Source organism: Orbicella franksi, chromosome 6, assembly GCF_964199315.1.
Source record: "Orbicella franksi chromosome 6, jaOrbFran1.1, whole genome shotgun sequence".
NCBI classification, from domain to species: Eukaryota; Metazoa; Cnidaria; class Anthozoa; order Scleractinia; family Merulinidae; genus Orbicella; species Orbicella franksi.
The window spans coordinates 22278428-22302852 of record NC_138150.1 but is presented as its reverse complement, the minus strand read 5'-3'; the positions used below and the strand labels follow the sequence as shown (position 1 = coordinate 22302852).

Genomic DNA, 24425 nt, shown 5'->3' with positions numbered 1-24425 from the left:
GCCCTTTTTAGTGCAGAGTGCACTATTGGGATGGTTTAGGGGGCTGCTGTTCGCTAAGACAATAAGGTGCGAACGCCATAAGGTGTAAACTTTAATGTTTGTTTAATTAATTAATTTCAATTAATCAATTAGCCTTGCGGGAAGGGGGGGCTGGGTGCAGTAGGTACCCGAGTGCACTCCGCAAAACATGGCACAAATATATATATGGTTTTGCAAATCTCATGCTATCCTTGTGGTGCCATTCTCTCAAGAACAGAAGCAATTTGCTCCAAACGCATGCGCAGATTAGTTAGCGTCAAAGTCGACTATATGTTAGGTGAAAGATACATTTCAAAGCATATAAGACGCATGCGTTCTAGCATTGCTAGTGTGATAAACTCTGTTCTCGAGTTCAGATGCACGTTTTTTTAATTTTTTGTAATGAGTGATATCACATTCTCGTTTTGGCTCGGGATAGCAGTTATATTTCAGGTAACGTCAGTTCTCTTTTTTTAGTCCAAAGAACGTTACTGTGACTGCGTATCTTCGGGAATCTTCCCTAGCTCTATTCAGGAAATGTCGTCTGCTGTTTTATAACTATTGCGTGTTTGCCAGGGTTGAGATAGAGAATCGGAACATATTGCTTCTCCTTAGCAGCTTGTTTATTTCCTCTTCTATGAAAGAGAACCCAAAGATCATATTCAGCCGAAACTTTCCCGCGTTAGTTATATGTAAAACTAGTAAATTTGTGACAAAAGAAACTTCGTTATTATTGCCGCAGACTCCGTGGCACTTACTGAAACCTCCAATTAATTTCATCAGTCGATGAGGTGACTCGCTCACCGATGTGGGATATAATTTCGGTCAAGTAAAGATCTCGACCTTCGATACTTCTCGTTGAAACGCTCCTCAGTTGTATTACTCAATGGCATTGTGTATTAGTTTGATGTGGTTTTATTGTTTACACCAACTCGGCTGGCAACAGAATTAGAACGCACTATTCCGTGATTCGACGTGACTATTTGATAATTAGATTAATTCTTGTTTATCGGTGAAATGAAAATTTACGTTTTGAATAAAACAAAATCGTTCCTCTTCAACTTTTCAGCAGATATTTAACTTTTATATTCCATTTATCTCCAGCAGTAAGTTAAAAAAATACACGTCTTTCTTATATTTTCGTGGAAACAAAGGTATCTTGTTGCATACATTGGCGAGGAAAACAAAAGTATCAAATTACAAACGTTGGCGTGAAAAGTAATGCTACAAAATGAACGAAACTCAAGATAAAATACCACAATAAATTTAAAACCGTCTTGACAAACGGTAATTGTAAGTTATTTTTGGGCAAAACACAAACATGAAACATACACACGGCTAAGAGTATGTCTTATCAAGTTTTTGCCCACTCATATTCTGTAAAGAGGAAAAGGCCTAGTTGACTACCAAGGGAAAGAACAGCAGGGGTGAGGACCTGTGTGACTACTACATCAGAGACGTAAATTACACTCTGTACTATCTGAAATTCTCTCACTAGTTTTTTTTTTTTCGCTTGTCTCCAACTACCGAGAGCCTGGAACAGGCTAGCTGAATGTAAGCATAATTGCTTCATCCTATCATTCCATGTCACGTGACACATCAACATAACCGAGCTACGGTGAACTGACCAATCAAATCCTTCCCACTGGAAAGGAAACAGTTAACCAAGCAACGATCTCTTTCCGATAGCTTTATCTTCATTCAGTCATCGCCTAAACAGTAACAATAGCCCCATTCCCAGTCGTTATTAGAGTTGTCACGCAAAACTTCTTGCCTCTAAAATAGTGGGAGAAAAATTGCATGTCAACACCGACAACGACTGCCAAGTAGAGTGTTGGGGAGCGTTGCGTGACGACCCTAGGCCATCCTTTCAAAAAACCACAGATATAACTCAACCAAATAAAAGCGATTTAGCGCTGTATGAGTCCAAACAACTCCTACAGCTATGATCTGTCAGCTTCTCAAACTGATCCAAACCAAAACAATGTTCGTTCGTGGAAATTTTAATGATAAAAAAACCCACAAAATTTACAGTTCTACAAATTTAAATAGATTTAACGTTAAGACCGTGTAATTTACTGACCCGTCAGTCGGTCGGTCAGTCAGTCTGTCAGTCAGTCAGTCAGTCAATCGGTCGGTCAGTCAGTCTGTCAGTCAGTCAATCAGTTAGTCTGTCTGTCTGTCTTTCTATCTTTCTGTCAGTCAGTCACACAGTCAGTCAGCCATTCAGAAAGTAAGAACTTAATCATCTAGTGTACTGTTGCACACGATAGCTGGGGACACCTTACATCATCGTTTAAACTCATAGTCACAAAATCCGAAAGGCCATCAGTTTTGTATTGATTTTTCAACCTCAATCACTGTCTCTCTAATTAAAAGCCAGTATCGATTACTGACACCCACACTGTTCTGTTCCCTTCACTGCACACTGAATTACAGAAAGAAAAAAAGAAGCGCAAGGAGTCAGTCGCTTCTATGTTCACCGCTGTTCTCTACTCTACTGTGTATGCCAAGGACAAACTGAAATTGAAATGCCGGGGATTTTGTGACTTTGAGCGTTTCGATAACATCTTGACAGAGATTACACTCTAAAACAAAAGTTGACAGCCTGATAGAAACGTATTCGAGAACAAAACCCTGTTTCTACGTCTGACTTTAGTACTATTACCCAGCCAGTTTTAAACTTAAAAACAACTTGCTAAATTTCTGATCGTGACTACGAAACGCTACTCCACGAATCACTGCCTCATCCCAACATGCTTAAGCTCACGACTCAGCTGGCATAACACACAAGTGCCGCAGAAATTCACCTCGCAGAAATCATTGCACAGGCTTCCCTAGAAATACAAAAAAATGTGAGTTCGTTAGCGTGTACTGTAGTGTGGAACCCGTAGAAGGGGTTTGGGAACTGCGGTATTCTTAGCTAGCGGTTGCTCATATCTCTCCATCACTACATTGTATATGTGAAGACGTCAAAATTGAGCGTTCTATTTTTCCGTTGGATGATTTATCCTTTCGCCATTAAAATTGTGTTTGTATCAGAGACGATGATATATATCCTTTTGCCTGTACTACGCGACATTTCCATTTTGACTTGGAATACAAAGTTGTTTTAGTTCCAGCGAACTTCCTTTAAAACCTTTGCGTGACCGTTTTACCAGGTTTTTATGTTCTCCTTAGATGTGCAGATATCATAAGAATATGGTCGTTCACCTTGGCGAAGTATTCGTTCCACGGGCGAAGTACGAATCTAAAGTCGGTGAACCTACCTGAATGTTTTCCTGCACCCTGAGTTTGATCCTCAGTCCAAGCAGAGCTCCAGGACAACATGCGGCAAAGCAACAACCCTCGCCCATTCTTGAGGAGACATCACACAGCAAAAAGCACGGGCAAAAGAGTCCCATGCAACCTGCAAATTGAACAAGTTATTAGTGTCTTGGCATATTTTTTTTCGAATCCAAAGCCACCAAAGCACATATGCCTCTTGGTCAAGAGAACGCAAATCCTGTTTACCATGGGCAACTGGTGAAAACGAGCAAGGAAAGAAAAAAGAAGGTAAGGGCAGTTTCGAAAAAAAGGTGCTAAACCAATCACAACAAGCCTAAAAAAACGCAACGAACCAAGCGTGGGAAAACGCGGCTATGCAAAGTCACGAGTCACAGTTGCCACGCTCTGATTTGTTAGAGTAAGTCACAAGAGGACTTTTATCCAATTGTAGATCTCAGTGTAACGTAAAAGGTAAAAGACGAACTTTCGAACGTGTGGGTTGTCCAGTCAAGCGGTGAACATTTCACTTACATGAATAACAGTCTTCAAAGCATCCGCACAGACCAGTGCTCCAGTCACGCATTCCTTGTTGTAGCAAAACTGGAGCGGGTTGGTTCACGACAACAGTGGTGTTAGTTTGCTGAAAACCCATTGGTTGGGCCATCATTGGCTGAGGATATCCTGGCTCAGTATATCCTGGCTGCGACATGTTTCAAAGATGCTTAGCTAAATTTAAGTAAAACAGAAAAGAACAGAATGATAGTACTAAACATGTCGGTCAGAATACAGGTCAAACTAACTGTGGTTACAGACGTACAAACGAACATGACAAAAGTGGCTGCTGTTATACATCGTAATGCGTAATTTGTAAGTCATAATAAGTTATACAGGCAAAAACTAACGATAGACAAATCCGACGTTTCGGCGACATCTTGGCGCCATTGTCAAGGGAAACTAATTAAATATGCGATTTCAAGAGTAACTAAGAGTTCAGAGTTACTAATTCGCATAAGTTAGACAAAGACCTTAGCGCGAACTGAGTCTGATTGTACATTTAAACGCGGTCGTAACTGTTTAATGAGTAACATCTCATTAATGAGACAATCAAACTTATTGTGGCATTTTTTCAACACAATGGCGCCAAGATGTCGCCGAAACGTCGGATTTGTCTAACGTTAGTTTTTGCCTGTATATGTTTATCTAAATCATTGTTGATTATAATAAGTTATTATCGTGTATTGTAAGTAAGGTAATGCCAAATATTGTAAATAGTTTTTTTTTTTATGTATAGTAAGTGACGTTTGTAAGACACTAAAAGCATTAGAAATGATAATAATAATAATAATAATAATAATAATAATAACAATAATAATAATGTTATGATGACGATAGTAGCATTAGTATTTTTTTTAAATAATAATAATAATAATAATGATGATGATAATAACAATGATGTAGTGTATTGTAAGTAGGTTAAGTAAGTAGAGTAAGGCAATGTAAGTAATTATGTGTTCAGCAATAATAATAATAATAATAATAATAATAAAACTTGCGTACATCGCTGTGATGGCATTTGCTGTATTTTTTGGTACATGATATTTCGTATATTTTCTTGTATATTTTCATCCTCTATGTGTATGTTACTGGAACATGCATGGCAGCCTATCACCCCCTAGTCCCCCGCGCGGCCTCTTATCTAGGATATCTTCGTTACACTCTCTCCAACTTTCGTGACGTCAGTACTTTGATTTGGTGCTGAAATTGCGTAAAAAATAAAACATACTAGGCTGGAAATATGTTTCTTTAGCATATAGCCACAAGTGTTATACTGGAAAACACCACTCGTATAATTCATACGAAACCACATCCGGGACTCGAGTGGCTTATTTTCCATATCCTTACTAGTGAAGATATCGATGATTTCACTGACATCATTGACCCTACTCAGACCATAAATGGCTGCTACCTAAAAATTCGTTTGTAAGAATTAATATTAGCCCAACTAACCTCGTTTTTGAGCTGATAATTCAAAAGAATTTTTACTCTCAGTCGAGGCTAGTTGACTTAATTTAAATGCATACAAAAGAATTTTTTTAAATTGGCAGCCATTTATGAATGGGGTCTATGTTTGACCCTTAAACTGTACTTAAATTTATATTGGTGTATGATCGACATATCTTCGGATCTTCCTCGAAGGTCTTCGGCAATCTTTGGTTATCTTCGGAAATCTTCAGTAAGCTTCGGAAAATGTTCGGAAACATTCGTGTGGTCTTCGGACAACTTTTGGAGAATATTCGGATAGTGGTCGAAAATCTTTCGAAATCTTCCGTCAAAAACGTCTTATCAGTCAGTATGTTTATATAACAAACAAAATAATACATGGTTGCTCGTGTTCAACTTTATATCTCACTCGTTCGCTACGCTTACTCGTGAGATATCATACGAAACCACATCCGGGACTCGGGTGACGTATTTTCCATATCCTCACTAGTGAAGATATCCATGACTTCAAGGATATCATGTTTGACGCTTACTCGTGAGATATCGAGTTGAACAACCGAAGAGATATTCCATATCTAAGAGCTCCCATTTATTATCTTCTATTCCATACTCTATTAAGCGTTTGCAACTTGCGTACATCGCTGTGATGGCGTTTAATGTATTTATTTGTTTTTGATGTTTCGCATATTTTCTTGCATATTTTCACCTTCTACGGGTATGTTGCACCTACAAAGTGACCAGCCCCCTGTTTGCTTGATAGCTCGATTGATAGAGGGCTGTACCGTATCGCAGGGGTCGTGGGTCAAGCTATCGACTTAATTGTTTCGTGGTGTGACAGTGAAAACAAGCGATATGATATTTCATATATCTCTTAAATAGAAGATATTACACGGTGGCCAGAAGATATGAATTTTATGTTGGAGTGGCAGGAACAATATCTCACGAGTGAGCGCAGCGAACGAGCTAGATATTGTTCTTGCCACGAGAACATAAAATTCATATCTTCTAGCTAACGTGTAATGTTAGATAGACATACTGATGAAGGCGTTTTTGACGATTTTCCGAAGATTTCCGACCACTTTCTGGAGATTTCCGAGATTCTCCAAAACTTGTTCGAAGGTCACACGAACGTTGCCGAACATTTTCCGAAAATTTCCAAAGATTACCGAAGATAGCCGAAGACTTTCGAGGAAGACCCGAAGATGTTTCGATCATACACCAAAGAATTTAAGTACCATTTAAGAGACTAAGTTATCATCGATATCTTCACTAGTGAGGATATGGAAAATACGCCACCCGAGTCCCGGATGTGGTTTCGTATGCATTTTATGAGTGGTGTATTTTCCAGTAAAACACTCGTGTCTATTTACTCGCGAATTTCAAACTGTAGGGATCTCGCTAGATTTGTTGAGGGAGTCCCTGAAAACGTAGGATTTGGTTCCTTGTGCAGGCCCGAAGTCTCTCATTTTTCCTTTTGCTCCTAAGCAGGAAGAAGAGATCCGGAGACTGAGGTCGAAGAATGTCTTGAACTCACCCGAAATGGATCCAGTTCAGGGAATTTTCACCCATCGCGAAATGTGTAGAATGTGATATTTTAATTTGTGTCGTCAACTGTTTTTGTTTTTCGTTTACAATTATTACATAGAACCTGTTTTTCTTTTCCTTGCTGCAAGGACGTTCTTCCGTTTTTTGCTTTAATTTTGACGAAGAAACCCAAAATGAATTTATGAGAACATCGCGAGCATTGCGTAACTTTGTTATGTCACGTTAACGTCTAAGTATTAAAGGATCGCGTGCAAGATGGTTTTCTTCTAGTGGACCTATCACAAAAGATCTTCTTAGCCAATGAGTGTTTGTTTATATATGCAACGCGAACTCGTATCTGGTTTTCTTCTCATCGCCGCACGTTCAGTCTGACGATTATTGCTTATGACGAAATGACCTTAGCCTCCTCCTCCTGGCACGAAGCGTTCAGTTAGTCTCTCTCTCCTTTATTTCGCTCCGTCGATTTTTCGCGTTGTGCCACAACTGAACGCCTGGAGGAGGCTTAAACTAACCCCAGAATGAATCATTTTATCTCGGGATTTGGCGAGATTTTAGAAACATCATGCAAACGCATCTCTGACCTCACCCGGAACAGCTAATTAAAAACATAATTATGTTCTCTTTCCTAGAAAGGAAACAAAATCTAAATCTTTTCCGGGGAAAAGTCTCAGCAATGCTAATTCAACTACATAATCAGACAGTCACGGTTTCAGGCCTTATGTGTCCAAAGGCATGAAGGGAATTGAGCGAGTGAACCAGTCACGACCCTGAGAATAAATTCGCCATTGGACAATATTCAATCACTGACTCTTTTAGAGTTTTTCCTGACGTTTTGCGAGGCAGCATATAATTCAGAGGTCATTTCTTTCAGTCGACCGACATTTGCTTATCAGATGTCCCGCATGTGGATACAAACAGAGTTAAAGCAATGAATGAATGCCAAGGCTATAGCCAGTCTGAGGCAAACCGAGGCACCTGCCTAAAGCATTGTTTTGGTTTTTGTCGGTTATTTTTGAAGAGGGATAATAAAACTAAATTACTAGGAGGAGAATTTAACCATGGACATTGCCTCAGTCATAATTGTTTTGTGGCAGAGACGGTCCTGAATGCGATGTGCTAATGTCAATAACTATCACATTTCCATCCAACCCGGAAAATATGCTACTAACTACGGGAAGAACAGGAATATTCAGACGTGAAAATTAAAGGACGGTAAAAGATCCAGTTAATTACACTCGACTGCTAACTATATGCTAGCGGTTTCCATTTGGTGTGAGTTCAAAAAGTCAGACCAAAACCTAACTGCATGCTAAACTGACTGTAAAGTAAACGAAATCACATTTCGCAGGACGGGTTAAGACGCGCTGAACAAACAATCCAACGAAGAGTCAAAGAAAACGATGCAAATTTTAGTCGAGTCTCGAAAAGTCGACATCTAAAACTTCATGCTTGTCAGAATCGAACAAATATAGCTACAGAAATGTATGAATGCGAAGGGAGAATGTCTGTAACTATCAAATGTAAGTTACATCCAAACCCAGAAAATATGCAAGTACTGACTACGTGAAGAACATGAATATTCCAAAAGACGGCAAAAGATCCACCACACTCGACTACTAACAATATGTTATAGCGGTTTCCTTTAATTTCGCTTGAGTTTAAAAGCTCAGACCAAATTTAACTACATGCTAAAGTAAAAGAGTTTCACACTTCGCATGACGGGGTTATAAATAACGCGCTGAACAAACAATCCAAAGACGAGTCGAAGAAAAGGTCGGCATCTAAAACTTCATGCTTGTCAGTATAGCTCAGGATTGAATTCCCTTAGCGCGCCAAGGAAGATTACTGTTTCAGTTTTCGTTTTAAGATCCCAATTGCCATGATGAATTTTTGAAGAGCTTGAATACTGCGAATTGCTAAATAAAGGCTTTCAGTCGACGAAAAAACAGAAACTTGCAAGCAGAGAAAGTGCCTTCTACCTTTCTCGCGTCATATATGATTAAAAGGGGCCGAGAGCATGCAAGGGACCGCGATGTAATACTTAATGTTAATATGTGAGTTTCTTCTTACCTTCTGGTATACAAACGTTGCGCAGCTTTTTCGACAAGGAATGGAATCAGAGCATTAAATCTGACGAGTGTCTGGGTCATTCAACCGTTCATAATTCAACCGCGAGGGTCTGGTGACGGCTTTCACGATAGGGGCTTCCAGTCTTCAGCGGGAACGATAATGATTATCGGACGTACCACGAAAAGAGTAACACCAGGTGTACAATATATATATGGTAATGGCAGTTGGTAGGAATCCTACGGATTTCTACAACTAAGTCACTTTTCTACACAAAGGCAATTGCATCTTCATCTACATCTACATCAACATCTACATCAACATCAACATCTACATCTACATCTTTATCTACATCAACATCTACATCAACATCAACATCTACATCTACATCTAAATCTACATCTACAGCTACATCTTCATCTACATCTACATCTACATCAACATCTACATCTACATCTACATCTACATCAACATCTACATCTACATCTACATCTACATCTTTATCTACATCAACATCTACATCTACAGCTACATCTTCATCTACATCTACATCTACATCAACATCTACATCTACATCTACATCTACAGCTACATCTTCATCTACATCTACATCTACATCTACATCTACATCAACATCTACATCTACATCTACATCTTTATCTACATCTACAGCTACATCTGCATCGTTATCTACAACTGCATCTGCACATTCATCTGCATCTACATCCTCATGTACATCTTCATCTTTATCTACATCTACATCTTCACCTTTATCTACATCTACATCTTCATCTAGACCGTTATCTGCATTTGCATCTGAATCTACATCTACATGAAGCTCTAATTGGTTAGAGTAAGTTACAAGAGGACTTTTGTCCAATTGTAGATCTCAGTGTTAAGCAAAAGGTAAACGACGAATTTTCGAACGTGCGGGTTCTCCAGTCAGGCGTCGAACATTTCACTTACATGAAGAAACAGTCTTCAAAACATCCGTACAGACCAGTGCTCCAGTCAAGCGTCCCTTGTTGTAGCTCAGTGGGCTGGGTCACGACATCAGTTGTGTTAGTTCGCAGGAAACCTATTGGTTGGGCCATCAGTGGCTGAGGATATCCCGGCTGCGACATGTTTCAAGGATGCTTAGCTAAATCTAAGTAAAACAAAAAAGAACAGAAGGATAGTGCTAAACATGTCGGTCACCATATAAGACAGAATATTCTTTTTTGAGGGAGGGGGGGGGGGGGCTTGGGCAATTTTCTGGGGCATGAAATTTTATTCTTACCTTTAGGTTGCGCATGATGCTTTTGGTGGTCACTAGGTTGTGGAAGAACTTTTTAAACATAAAAAAACAGGACCTGAAAGAAAGCACCTGATCGATATTTCCCCCATGGCTCCCTTTGCAGGATTGTTTGTTTGTTTGTTTGTTTTTTTCAGTCGCTTTTGCTGTGCAGGAAGTTGTTTTTGGTATTAATTGCCCACCCACCCCCCTCAAAAAAAATAATGGTCCGTCCATAATTGTGGTTTGAGATGTACAAATCTGGTAGAGGCTAAATAACCCCAGAATGAATCATTTTACCTGGGGGTTTGGGGAGATCTTAAAAGCATCATGCAGATGCATTCCTCACCCCACCCGGAACAGCTGATTTTACTTTTAAATTGTGCTTAAGGAATTGTTACCGTGTATAAATAAAGTTACCAATAACTAAAAATGTAATCTCTGATTATGTTCTCTTTTCTAGAAATGAAGCAAAATCAAAATCGTTTACGCGACCGTGAGTCTCAGCAAATTCAGTCGATAATCAATCACGGCTTCAGGCCTTATTTTCCCAAAGGCATGAAGAGGATTGAGCGAGTGAACCAGACACGACTCTTAAAGCGAAATTCACCATTAGGCAATTTCCAATCACTTGACTCTTTTACAGTTATTCCTGGCGTTTTGCGAGGCGGCATATAATCCAGAGATCATTTCCTTCAGTCTACCGACACTTGCTTATTAGATGACCCCGCATAGGGATACATGAATACCAGGGCCGACGCCAATTTGAGGCAGGTCGAGGTACTTGCCTCAAGCATTGTTTTCGTTTTTATTGTATTTTTTTTTTTGAACGGGGATAGTAAAACACTGCTAAAGACCTATCGAGAGAATTTAACCATGGACATTGCCTCAGTCATAATTGTTTTGTGGCAGTGACGGCCCTGAATGCAAAGTGTGAATGTCAATCAATAACTATCAAATGTTCATCCAGCCTGGAAAATATGCTCCTGACCACGCGAAGAACAGGAATATTACATGAAAATTTGAAGGAAGGTAAAATATCTAGTTAATTACACTCGACTAATAACTATATGCTAGCGGTTTCCTTTTTATGTGGGTTCTAAAACTCAGACTCAAACGTAACCGAATGCTAAAGTAAAAGAGTTTCTCATTTGGCATGATGGGGTTGAGACGCGCTGAACAATCCGACGAAGAATCTAAAACGAAGCAAATTTTAGTCGAGTCCCTAAAAGTTAGCATCTAAAACTTAACTGATGCTTGTCAGTATAGCTCAGGATTGAACTCCCTTAGCGCGAGGAAGATTAATAGTTGTTTCAGTTTTCGTTTTAAGATCCCAATTATCATGATGAATTCTTGAATACTGCAGATTGCTAAATATGATTCTGAAAGGCTTTCAATTGAACGACGAAAAAACAGAAACTTGGAAGCGGAGAAAGTGCCTTCTTTCTTTCCCACGCCATGTGATTAAAAGTGGACGATAGCATGCAAAGGACTACAATGTAATACTTAATATCAATATGCGAACCTTTTCTTACCTTCTGATCTACAAACGTTGCACAGCTATTCCGACAAGGAATGGGATTCAGATTACTAAATCTGAAGAGTGTCTCGGTCATTCAACCGTTTCTAATGCCCCCCGTAATGGCCTGGTAATGGCCCTTTTCACGTAAGGGAAACGATAATTATTTTTACTTTCTTATTTTTTTCCCTTTGGTTTTATTTCTCTCATTTTTACTTTTTCGTATTTAAAATTTACATTGACCAAAACGCAGAGTTTTCCTAACCGTTTCCTTTCTGTAAAAAATCATATGGAGAGTTTGATCATTTGAGAATTCGTCGAGTATTTCGAATCTCATTACTCAGCACTCGAAGCTCTTCACTGCAGAATTTGTCATAGAGGGGGGCGTTGGGATTTTCGGTTTTGCGGTTCTAGCTATTATTAAGATTGGTTTTTCGGTCTTGTCGTTCATCGCGGTTTGCGGATTTTCCCGTTTTTAGCATTTGGGTTTTGGTTTTCGTCAAAACTACGAGCGGGTTTTCGGATCTGGTATCTGATGCGCTTTTCGGTTTTTCCTATTTGGGTTCCTGTTTCTCTTCGATCTCAGCGCATCTACTGATGTCGAATAGTCGAGAAACGTCAAAGTTGTACCGGTTAGCTCCCTGGGTGCAATAGCATGTTAGACCAAGTTACAAGTCGCACGTGACAGATTGATTCAACATTTCAATCGAATCTCCAAGCGTTCAGGTCTTATATATAATTAGTTCGCAAATGGAGATATTAGATTAGGGATTTTCGATGAAAATTTCCAGAGCTAGGGCTTTTTGCGACTGCAAAATTGCAATTCTACAGAGGACTTTTGCGAATTTTCCTAAACTAGGCTCCACAGGTCTAATCACGGTTTTCGTCCCCCTTTTGCTGGGTACTGGCAAAGGGGTCAGAAATTACAGTATTTGTATGGAAATTAATTGGATGGGAACTTTACCATACTGGGTAGCAGATTGTATTCACCAAATTTGAAGGACGTAACCGGGCTAGAAGACGCTCACTACAGTTGATTTTTAATTTTTCTATAATTTTTTCCCGCGAACCGCGTCTACCCAGCCAAATATACAGACAAATGTACCGAAAATTAGAGAAATAGCTGAGCGTCTTCCCGCCAAGCTACATCCTCGAACTTGGTGAATACAATCTTCTACCTGGTATTTTAAAGTTGCGATCCACAAATTTGGTAAAATTCAATTTTTGAAAAAGTTATTTGTCATCGGATTCCCATACAAATACTGTAATTTCTGACAACTTTGCCTACCTGTCAGGATGGAGTCGAAAACCGTGACAACACAAAGTCTGATGACGACTGCAAGTGGTGTGGTGAGGAGCGCTGCGTGACGCTCTCAGGCCATCCGTAGAAGAAACCACATTTTACGCTATATGAGTTCAGAGAACACCCAGGCCTAAACCGTCAGCTTTCTCAACTCATCCAAAACAATGTTCTATCATGCAGATTTAAAGACTTCTACTTAAAAAACACAACTTTTAGAGTATACTCATATAAACCAGACCGTGTAATAATTCACTCACTTGAACATAACTAACCTCCAGAATCATCAATAACCTATTTTGTTATATAGCTGGCGTTTTTCCCGCTACAGCGCGCCCATTCATTGGCTAGTTCATGGTCACATGACATCTGACAATGAAACTGTTTCCCGCCAAATGCCATGAGCGGGCAACACTGCGAAAACTATGACGTCAAACGGGAAACAGTTCACTGTTACCCCCGAAATGTTGACCGCTGTTGCAAATGATCAGAGTATGCAGTTGAAGGTGGCCTGATGTTGTCGCTGGAATTTCCGCACGTTTTTCAAAATTTGCTTTTGTTTTGTTTTGCCATATAACAAATCACTTAATGACTGTTCCCTTGGGGAACAGTGAATTTTGATTACAGGGAATCTCAATGTTTCCCTCAACTTCGTCTCGGGAAACATTGAGGCAATGGCACAGTCATTGCACTACGTGGGCTGTCTTTACCTTTGCTGTATACTTGAACATGCTCTACGAATCTCTCGGCCATTGTCATATAGCCTGGCGTTTCTTAATACATTGCATGCAAGCTGTAATCGTCCTATGAATTGTCCTTATCGTGAGAAATAGTACCATGCATGTGTCACCAAATCTGTTCCATACTGAACTTTGTGAATAGTTTACTGACAGTCACAAAACCTGGGATAAGGTGCATCAACTTCATATTGATATTTCTTCTATGTACATCACAGTTCTCTCCATAGATTCCATGATGCCGTGCGTCTGTTCAGTAATCAGTTGATCACTGATGACGTCAAACTGTTGTAAGAACAATAAAAACAGGCGCACGAGGTGAAAGCCGAGTGTGTCACTGATGTTCTTACCACATTTTGACGTCTTCTGGGATCTATTACTGAACAGACGCACGGCAACATGGATTCTAAAGGAACAAAAACAAATGCTCAGTGACAGTATCTATCCGTCTGTCGTCCAGTTGGTCATAGCTAAGAACCAATCAAATGCGAGAATACTTTGACTCATATAAATTGTCTGCCGATACCAAAGAACAAACAAACAATTTTCGGGTGTTTTCAGTTTGACTGAAAGTTTGCAACTTATTGCTTTGATGACATCAGTGGCACAATTCACACGATTTCAGAAACTACCCTACACTACAAAATTAACATAAACGCATTCGACTAACAAAACTGTTTCTACAACTGACTCTAGTCTTATCTATCAGTCAGTCAACTTGGACTAACTTGCTACAAAAAGTTCCAATGCATCGTAACTAAAAAACGTTAGTCTCCACGAGACTGGATCACAGAATCAACACCTCTGGCCAACAAAGTTCAGCTCACGATGCAGCTGGCACATCACACAGGGACTACACCATTGCACCACGCAGAAATCATTGCACAGGGAGCCCTGGAAATAAACAAGAAAAACGCGAGTTCGCCGGCGTTCAGTGTAGAGTGAAATCAAGAGATGAAACTTAAGGTGGAGTTAACCTGAAAACATAACATTTTTGCAAACTTTTCTCGTAGTAAGATTTAATTCCAAACCATGGCAAAGTATTCAATGATATTTAGAGTGCTTAAAGACCAAAAATTATGAAAAAAATATTTTTGTACCCTAGTACTGTATTGTAACCTGACACCGGCTGATTAAATCTGCCACCTGCTGAGGAATTGCAGGGCTTACTTGAGACGCCGTAAACTTGCCGTAAACAAAGATAAGTGAATTTTACTCAAAATGACGCCAACATTGTCAATAGCGTTTCTCGCTTTTTGATTGACTACTTAGAGAAGTCCATGTAGTCTCACTGGTTAAAAAGTTGACTGTTTGACTGCTGAAAGTTGAACTTGAAAACTTGCATAAATGAAATTTTTTTCCGTCTGTACTCTTATTTGTGATAAAAATGAGCCAATTAGCGCGCGAAAAATTAGACAGTCATTGTAAAAATTTGATTTGGCCCCTGAACATCCCATAATGTCTCTCAAATCAATAAAAATCAAAATAGCCGCCGTACTCGGTAAAAGGGTCTATTTTAGAAGCCTTACACTGGCTTTACCTCTTTTAGAGATGAGCTTTACATTAGATATTCGCTCACGTTTGAACGGTTGCTTAAAGTCTCTTATATGCTAACTTGATTTATGTCAGCTGTTCGTCAAAAAGGGTAAATGTTGGCTTCAAAGCCCTTACACCTATGGCATAAAGTTGGATGACCAACTTTAAGGAGATTTTCACCGACTTTAATGTCCATGAACTTCTATGTCCATTCTGTGAAGGGGCTTTGGTGACTGCAGTGTTCGCTTCTTGGCCAGCGTTCGTCAACATCTTTCCATTAATTCATGCATAAAGACGTCAAAATTGACGTCAAGACTGGATGAGCTGCATTACGTACAAGTTGTAATTCCATGTCCGTGAACTCGGTGAGCGTCTTTTTCTCAAAGCCTTTGAGGCTCCGCTTATAGGTTTATAGGTTCTCCTAAGCTGTGCAGATATCTCAAAATATAATCGTTCAAATTGCCTGTTATTCCTCTTACTTGTTCCAGGAATGGGATTGAACGAACGAACGAACGAACAACTAAGCACAACAACAATGACTTTATTTAAGAAATTCTGATTAAAGTCGTTGGTAGACGCAATTAGCAAAGCTATTCTAGGAGCGCTTGGGGCAACACTACTTAACCTTTGCATATGAAGTCGGTAAACCTACCTGAATGTTTTCCTGCACCCTGAGTTTGATCCTCAGTGCAACCAGAGCTCCAGGACAACATGCGGCAAAGCAACAACCCTCACCCATTCTTGAAGAGATGTCATACAGCAAAAACGACCCACAGAAGGTTCCCATGCAACCTGCAAATTGAACGAGGAATTAGTGGATTATTTTGGTTCATTCTTTACGATTTTACTAATAGCAAGCATGTGGCTTAATCTACTCCAGAACACACACACCCGTATGCATATGCATATATGCATGCCTTTAGGCTATGAGGATACACTTCTGGTAAATTCTATTCCAGGCTGTTGTTGTTGCATGGAAAGAGCATTTTTCAAAAATAAAAAGACTCAAAACCAATGACAACCGCCCCCCCCCCCTCCCCCGCCCAGTCAGGTGTTAATCTACATCTTTACAGCTTTGAGTGAGACACGGTATGCTTGAAAAGCAGTTTAAGTGTCATGATAGGTTTTTATTCTCATATATAATACTATTTTAATTATTAGTTAGTTTAGCTAGGCAGACTTGGCTATTTTATACTTTTAAATCGTGCTGGAGGAAATTTTACCGTGTGTAAATAAAGTTATCAATCAATCAATCAATCAATCAATCAATTAATCAGTAGCTGGAAAACAGGCACCCAGCAGGGGAGTTGCACTCCCAGATGAAAAGGTCGGGGATGCTCGTCGAAAAATTTGAATTAAACCCCTAAAGGAGACCAATCTGGGTGTGGTTCAAGCTAAATTTGAACCTTAAAAGATAAAAGATCACCTAAAACAGATTAGGCCCGATTACCAGCGGCTGTTCAGGAAATTAGACCGCGCCACTAGACCGGACTCCATACAACGGACTCCAGAGACTGGACTCCAGAGACCGGCGGATATCGAGCCTAAAACTGGAAATAAGAGCCTTTTTTATTTTAATTTCTTCCAGTGCACCCTAAATGATGCCTTGACAGCTAAAAATAGTGGTGTTTCGTCATGAACACCCTGAGCGAGACCAAAATCTTTGATTTTATACCCCTAAGCGAGATGATGAGAATCCCCGACCTTTGGATGTGGGAGTTCCCTCCCTCCCCCCCACCCCTCCCTCCGCCAGGAACAGGTATACGCGACTGAAGTCTCGAGCCACGATGTCCCTGCTGTGATTGGTTAGAGTTCGTTTTAAGATAAAGATAAAGAATGTAAAGAATGTAATTGTTTCGAACATGTGGGTTCTTCAGTGATGCGCTGAACAGTTCACTTACATGAATAACAGTCTTCAAAGCATCCACACAGACCAGTGCTCCAGTCACGCATTGCTTGTTGTTGCACAACTAGAGACGGTTGAGTCACAACAATGGTGGTGTTTGTTTGCTGCTGACCCATTGGCTGGGCCATCACTGGTTGAGGATACCCTGGCTGAGGATATCCTGGCTGAGTCATGGGGTACCCTGGCTGCATGCCATAGGGAGGGGACCCTCCCGCTCCAGGTCCCTCCGTATCATATCCCGTTACAGGCATTTCCGACATGTTTCAGGGATGCTTAGCTAAATTTAAGCAAAAAAGAAAAGGAGAGACTGATTTTACCGAACATGTTAGTCAGCGTACATTAATGGGTCAAAGCAACTGTGGCTTGAGATGTAACACGAACAAACAAACATCACAAAAATATTACCCCTAATTTGCTTTCGTCAATTTACAGTTCAATATTTCGTTCATATGAGAAAGCATTCTATTTAATGTCAATGTCTTTTGGATGCCACTTTCGCAATGGGGGCCCTTGTTGGAATAGGGGAGCTTATTAAAATCAAAACTCCAGGGAAGCCCTTATTAGAAAGGGGGCGCGAGGGCGCTGAATTGAATCAAAGTAAAGATAAAGATAAAGGGGGTTTCGGGAGAACTTAGTTCTTCGTGCAGGCAGAGCCTGCTATTTTTCATTTGCTCGTGGGAGCGGCGAGAAGAAATATGAAGCCGAGACTGACGTTGCCGGAAAAAAGGACTTTAATTCACTCGAAATAAAAGAATTATTATCAAGAATATTTTCATCCGTCATGCTTGAAGTCAGGCAAGTATGCCGCAAATTTTAATTTATGTATTTGACTGTCACTTTACAGTCAAACCAAGAGAAGCGCATCCCTCAAGATTACATTAATGAATTGATTATTTGAATATTGAACCCGCTAGTCGTTTCAAGAATGCAATAATGAAGTGATTATTGGAAAATTGGATTCACTAGTTGTTCCAAGAATGCGGCTAATGGGTTCAATGTTCAAAAAAATCGATTTAATATTGATTTTTGAAATTACTAGCGAGTTTAATATTCAAATAGGCAATTCATTATTGCATTCTTGAAACGACTAAAGGGTTCAATATTCAAATAATCAATTCATTAATGTAATCTTAAGGGGTACGCTTCACTTGGTTTGACAGTAAAATTCGTCTCCTTGCTTATAAAAATAACCCCTGGATGAATGAATTTTACCGCGGGGTCCGGCGATATCATACATACAGCAATCTGACAAGAGTGAACCAAGACTAAAACGCGTCCCCTAACCCCACCCTGGACAGTCCATAATTCATGTTCTCTTTCGTGGAAATCTGAAATAAAACAAATTCGTTTCGGGGAAAAATCTTAAGTTAATAAGCTAATTGAACTGGAATATCAGTCACGGAACAAAATCCCTCTGTACGCACGGCCGTGCGTATGTACGATGACGTGTGCAGTTTCAATTTAGCTGCAAAATTTCCGTCGACTTTAGTGCAAGTTCCTTTTGTTTAAGTTTCGGCAATGTGAAGATTATTTTGAACAATCCAAACTTAACTTCGAGCCTTTGACTTTTGCCAAGCTAAGATGTTTACTTAAACGTTAGTATTTTGACTTTCTTTGCCTACATTTTCGTCCAGTACTTTTGACTTTGTCTGCCTACATTTTCATTATAATTAATTCGAAGAAGCGAATGTTTCATTGACAATTTTAGAAACCGTTGCTCAACTGATTGTAGCGTGTTAGGATCCTAATGACCTTTATTTTTCTTCACCATGCACTGCTAGAGCTTTGTAGTCAATCACAAATAAAACATGTTTTCGCGCCCAAGTTTTTGTCAGCATGTTATAAAAGAATTGGTTCATGCTTTTAGCTGTGCGTATATCGAGTTATGGATGCACTTGGGAAGTTTGGGGGGCACTCAAGAAGCTAGAAACGCACTCGGCTGTCGTCTCGAGCGAAGTTGCCTATCTACCGAGTTAGGATTTCGAGTTGGATTTCGAGTTGGATTTTCAAGTTGGATTTTGGAGTTGGATTTTGGAGTAAGGATTTTTTGGCGGGATTTCCAATAAATTTTCAGTGGTTTGATGATTTAAATGGTTGACAGGCCAAACACGACTCCTATTGGTCATGATAGAGCTAGCCAATGGCGTAGTGTACTTTTCGATCCTTATTTGTTTGAAGGTCGACCTCGTTATTTCGTGTTTCTTGACGGCATTTTTCTTAGATTTCTAGGCACTCGATGGCTAATCAGGGACATCAGTGTAAAATGGGGTTGACAAGCCTACACGACTCCTACGGTTCGTGACATTCGTACATTTGCCGTTCTGTGTTCGGTCACTCGACCCTTTTGTTGCTTCACTCGTGTTTGTGAACGGCACTTCATGTTGTGTTATAAGAAGCCGGAGGAATTTTAAATAGAGTTGAACCGGAAGACCGTGCTATAGCAAAATTTTTAGAGGTCATAGGTCTGCATGATTTCCGCTCTTATCTGCCTTTCGCGTCGTCGAGTTTGATACCCCTGTAATTTGCCATGTGTTTATGCCTTTTTTAGGCTCATTTATATTGCAAGATATGTTTTTAATATGTTTACATTCGAGGGACAAAATATGACATTTACCGTGAAAATTTCACTTACTTACATTCTACATTGTGACGCCGGGCCGGCTGCAATTAGAACTGTTTGCAAGTATGGTGCTAGATTCTTATCACGGATATTATATATTATTTGTCCTTGTACGTTTTTCTTCTGAGACGCCGTAGCTTTACTTCGAGAAAGCTATAGGTTTGTCCAGAAACATTCTTTTGTTTCTTGCAGCTATCTGATCGAGCTTATGTTTCTCGAGCTCGATGTATAGAGGGTGGTAAAGAGTATTTTCGTGACTCGTGATCGGCCTTTTTTTTTTCCCGTGAAATGTGAAATGGCTAATTTTTTCCTCGTAAATCGTGATTTCCATAGTCGCCGTGAACCATGATTTTCCAAAACGTTTTCTTTTATTTTCCGTGAAGCGCGAAATGCCAATGTTGTATTTTTCGTGAATTGTGAAAGGGCTGCTTTATTTTCCGTGAAACGTGATCTATACCCCTCCTTTACCACCCTTTGTATAGGTTTATTCCTCCTTTTGGTCGTTCTGGCACCACGCGATTCAAATGTAGCTGTTTACGGGCAATAAAAAGGCAAAACACTAACCGCACCCCTACAGGAATTCTTTTGTGGCTGCACTGGACTGGAAATCTACGAGACGGTTTACGGACAAACTAGCCGATTCGTTGTAGCTGGATTACTAGTAACCATCTCGAAAAAACAGAGTCTACATCCTTACTCGAAAATCCAGCTCAAAATCCTAACTCGAAACTCCAACTCGAAATCCTAACTCGAACTCCAACTTGAAATCCTAACTCGAAACTCCAACTCGAAATCCTAACTCGAAACTCCAACTTGAAATCCTAACTCGAAGATCCAACTCGAAAATCCAACTCGAAATCCTAACTCGAAACTCCAACTTGAAATCCTAACTCGAAACTCCAACTCGAAATCCTAACTCGAAACTCCAACTTGAAATCCTAACTCGAAGATCCAACTCGAAAATCCAACTCGAAATCCTAACTCGAAACTCCAACTTGAAATCCTAACTCGGAAGTTAGTTTGTCTCGCCTCGAGCAACTCTTACGCTTCTTTCGTGCTCTCCAAACTTCCCGCGCGCATCCATAACTCGATATACGCACGCTAAGCATGAACCAATTCTTAAATAGTCTCCGTATGGAAAAAAGTGGTCCACACAGTGGAGTTTTCAACTGCAAGGACCCAAAATGATAACTGATCTGCGAAACAGTAGAAGTTTCTTTGTTCGCTCGACCAAAGAGTGGCATCAGATTTCGATCCAAGTCCGGAAAATATGCAAGTTATGATCACGCGAAATACATAAATATTCCATGAAAATATGTAGCAACGGTACAAAATCCAGTTAATTACCCTAGTAAATGTATGTTGCAGTTACCTTTTGGTATTAGTTTATAAGAGTTTCACATTTCAAGCACCAATCCAAAGAAGAGTCTAAGAAAAGGAACACCCAAGCGAAAGAAACGGATGACTGAATCTAATCGAGGCTTAACATTACAAGTCGGCGTCTAAAAGTTGGCGAACAGCAGTGAAGAAAGAAAGTATCTGGTTTGAGTTTTCGATTTAAAATCTAAAATAAAGAATGATGTTTCATTGAATTATCCCCGGGAATTATCCTGTGGATTGCTTAACATGTTTAAATTGAGGCTTTCAATCGGCGAAAGAACAGAAAATTGTAAGGCGAGAAAGCGCCGCCTTTCTTTACCAAGGCCGCCAAAAGGCCAGAAGTGCACCACCGCATGCAAAGGAGTGCAATATGATTAATATAATATTTCAATTGTTGCTTACCCTCTGATCGGCGAAGATCAGACTGAGGAAGACAATAGGAAAAGAACGTTCAGCTGTACAGCTGTGATATTCGAGAACGGTGATTACAATTCCCGAGTGTAGAGACGGGAAAGGATAGGATAATAAGTGAAACCCAGATATATGCCAGAGTGTGTTTCCGCTTCGGTCACCGATTCTAAGAAAAAAACCGGAAGTTGCATGCAAGCGAGGCTTAATAGCCCTCGAGCTTTCAAACTGGCGGTCGAAATGTTGGGGAAGAACGAAAAAATTCTAATGTATGTAGGTTAGAGCAACTTGTCAGGAGCAAATGTGGTAAGGAAAAGGAAAAGAGCTGGAAACAAGTGTTGTACGGCTGCAAACTCTAATAATCGAAGCAAAAACCGACCTGATTTATCATTTCCACGACTGAGTTTCCTTCGGACAAGCCAGATAAACAAAGAAGGAAAAAGTGGGAAATACTTATGAAAAGGGGAGATGCTTCTTGCCAAGTGATTTTAAACTGAGTACACTTATTGAAACTGGGAGCCGTACCCTCGGTTTTCCCTTGCACAAAAGTTGAAGAGGAATCTCTGGGTAGAGCGAAAAGATGCGAGGCATCAGTGTCTGGCAAAGAAGCTAGAAGTGAATACAGATGTGAATACCCATCAGCTTCAATCAACTTAGGAATTAATCAGTTTTCATGCCTCTGAGGTAAACAAAAAAGTTTCCCAAAAACAATGTTAAATGTGGAAGGACATTAGTGATTTGAATACAGCCATTGATGAATTTTGAAAATATTTCAGCAAGATCTGGCTTTTAGGTTTAATATTTCAGAATTAGTAGTGTCAGATAAATCACTGCATGGGCCAATTTCCTGTATTTGATGTTGGGGAGCCAGCCCATTATTTATTTACCTGAAGTTTTTTAGGCTGAATTTGAAAACATTAAGTGCAGAATAGACTGCAGGGAGATAAAAGGTCAGAAACTCAAGACCTGGAGAAGCAGAGTGAACTAATAAAAGTCTGACAACACATTTCAAGGCCTTGTAGGAATTTCCATAATGTCAGGGATTTGATAGACAACATTTACTGGCAAGCAAGAAGGTTATAATCTTCATCCCTTCTATGCGACCAAGTAAACCAGAGCTGACGATAATTTTACCAATTTTCTAAGGAAGACTGTTTTCAACCATGAACCAGAGCTGCAAATGTAAGAATACAAGCTGAAATGGCTATTAGGAGAATAAATTGATGGCATATATTTGATGGTGTAACTCCACTAAGGTTGTGTAGAGTTGTTAATCAACCCTGGATAGTGAGCTATTTGCTTGTAAACTGGCAGAAAAATTAGTTATCTAATAATTCCTGATACCTAATGTTTAATTTGTCATTTGGTAGTGAATGTAAACAGAGTACATGGTATTGTTCATCAGTGGCAATTAAATAATTGGTGATTTCCACCGTACTGAAATTGTGCATTATGTGGCTTCATGTTCTATTTTCTGGCACAGGGTGTAACATAGAGGGGCACATGGTCTGGTGTATAATTTACTAAAACTACAATTGAATTTGACCTCATTGAGAATTTCCTACATTGTATGATCTTATAGATTCCCAAATGTTTTGAACTATTTTGAAATATTCACTCAACATTACCAGAGAAAAACTAGAACTGAATTCTCTCATATTAAATGCTGGACAAACTTAGTGGAACTTTGATGTACATTATTGATTCTGGCTTTAGCAATAATCACATCTCGTAAGGCCATCTTTAAGCATTAGGTAAGCCAGTCCATATGATTATGATATATGTATCATAAATTGTTCAGTATTCTTTAGCATCTCCTTCCACCATTTATGTCCAAGGCAATTTGCTCATTAAAAATTCTCAGTTACTTCGTATTTATAGCCAGGACATTCCAAGTCCGTTCACAACAGAGAGTAGGTGTTGTACATTGCACTTCATAAACTGAAGTAAAGATGACTCGTGTTTACTTTTAAACTAGTATCAAACATTTTGCATATTGATTTTACAAGGTAATCTTTCAGGGTCTCACCATCCATAACAATGACATTCTTGGCTTCAATGATTTCATGGAGATTGCTCTTACTTGGGTCTGTAACCAGCTCAGCTGGGGAGCCCCCAAAACTTCCCTTTTCTCTTGTACAAAAAAAAAGCATTTTGTTACTTGCACCTTCGTCTATCCCTGTTGATGCATTATTTCAATGTACTTGTCCATTACCAGTTGCTAATATTCAAGGCCATCTTTCATGGCATGTGGCTGATAGTCTATGTTACACTTCTTTGATAATTTTATTCGTGATTTCACCAATGAATCAGCTTTGTGATTTCGTCCTACCCTGTAACGCATTGATGCTGTCACTGTACCGAACCCTTGTTTGTACCATTCTTGTCGAGTAGATCGTGGTCTTGTTTGATACTCTGATTAGCATCTTTTGAACTCAAGGATTTGTCTTATTCTCTCGCACCGATTGTTAATTCATGAAGAGAGATCGGATGTACTCTAACTTGAGAAGACTGAAGTCGTCAGCGAAAAATGAATCAGCCGTAGGAAATTTGTTTACGTTTGGATGTTCTGTTGCAATATTCCCGATATCCGGAGCAATTTTTAAATTACTTCCGTATGTTCTTTCGAGCTCTTGCTTTATCAGTTTTACTACTTTAAGCTATTTTAGCTTTAGTAAAGCTATTGTTCGGGTCAGAGTCGTAGATTTTTAAAATTTACATTTCATTCAGATTCTCTTTCCTAAACCGACCATTAATAAAGTTTTTTTAGGCAATAAAAATGGTGAAAACATGTTGTTTTTTACGCATATTAGAGATCGAGACAATCGAAGGATGGCAAACATATCTT

At 39.6% G+C, this 24425-nt stretch overlaps 3 protein-coding genes across 6 annotated transcripts in view; all 3 read right to left on the bottom strand.

Annotated features, from left to right (window-relative positions):
* Nucleotides 1-289, bottom strand: part of LOC145491236 (ATP-binding cassette sub-family C member 4-like) — a 43968-nt gene extending 43679 nt beyond the window's left edge. For all 3 annotated transcript variants that reach the window (XR_014049793.1, XR_014049792.1, XM_081470388.1), the window contains exon 1: nucleotides 1-289. This exon is cut by the window's left edge and continues 224 nt beyond it. The gene's annotated coding sequence lies outside the window, so the exon portion shown is untranslated.
* A 57-nt stretch (nucleotides 290-346) lies between these two features.
* Nucleotides 347-8991, bottom strand: LOC145491275 (cornifelin homolog). Its single transcript, XM_081470445.1, has 4 exons — nucleotides 8902-8991; nucleotides 3817-4011; nucleotides 3288-3427; nucleotides 347-2855 (listed from the first exon to the last, which is right to left on the bottom strand). The coding sequence occupies exons 2-4, from the start codon at nucleotides 3992-3994 to the stop codon at nucleotides 2757-2759; spliced, it is 417 nt and encodes a 138-aa protein (XP_081326571.1). The 5' UTR covers nucleotides 3995-4011; nucleotides 8902-8991; the 3' UTR covers nucleotides 347-2756.
* Nucleotides 8992-9699: 708 nt separating this feature from the next.
* Nucleotides 9700-22131, bottom strand: LOC145491271 (placenta-specific gene 8 protein-like). 2 transcript variants are annotated; one of them, XM_081470440.1, is made up of 4 exons: nucleotides 21572-22128; nucleotides 17165-17446; nucleotides 15916-16055; nucleotides 9700-10045 (listed from the first exon to the last, which is right to left on the bottom strand). In XM_081470440.1, the coding sequence occupies exons 2-4, from the start codon at nucleotides 17427-17429 to the stop codon at nucleotides 10040-10042; spliced, it is 411 nt and encodes a 136-aa protein (XP_081326566.1). In that variant the 5' UTR covers nucleotides 17430-17446; nucleotides 21572-22128; the 3' UTR covers nucleotides 9700-10039. The 2 variants fall into 2 exon arrangements, with proteins under 2 accessions (XP_081326566.1, XP_081326565.1); XM_081470439.1 differs by lacking the exon at nucleotides 9700-10045 and adding an exon at nucleotides 11037-14621 and having other exon boundaries at nucleotides 21572-22131.
* Between the last annotated feature and the right edge of the window lie 2294 nt (nucleotides 22132-24425).

Coding starts and splice junctions, on each gene's coding strand:
- LOC145491275 (XM_081470445.1), bottom strand. CDS start 3,994: ATGTCGCAGCCAGGATATACTGAGCCAGGATATCCTCAGCCAATGATG. Junction 3,428..3,816: donor CTTTGAAGACTGTTATTCAT/GTAAGTGAAATG, acceptor TTCAATTTGCAG/GTTGCATGGGACTCTTTTGC. Junction 2,856..3,287: donor GGGTGCAGGAAAACATTCAG/GTAGGTTCACCG, acceptor TTGTATTTCTAG/GGAAGCCTGTGCAATGATTT.
- LOC145491271 (XM_081470439.1), bottom strand. CDS start 17,429: ATGTCGGAAATGCCTGTAACGGGATATGATACGGAGGGACCTGGAGCG. Junction 16,056..17,164: donor CTTTGAAGACTGTTATTCAT/GTAAGTGAACTG, acceptor TTCAATTTGCAG/GTTGCATGGGAACCTTCTGT. Junction 14,622..15,915: donor GGGTGCAGGAAAACATTCAG/GTAGGTTTACCG, acceptor GTTTATTTCCAG/GGCTCCCTGTGCAATGATTT.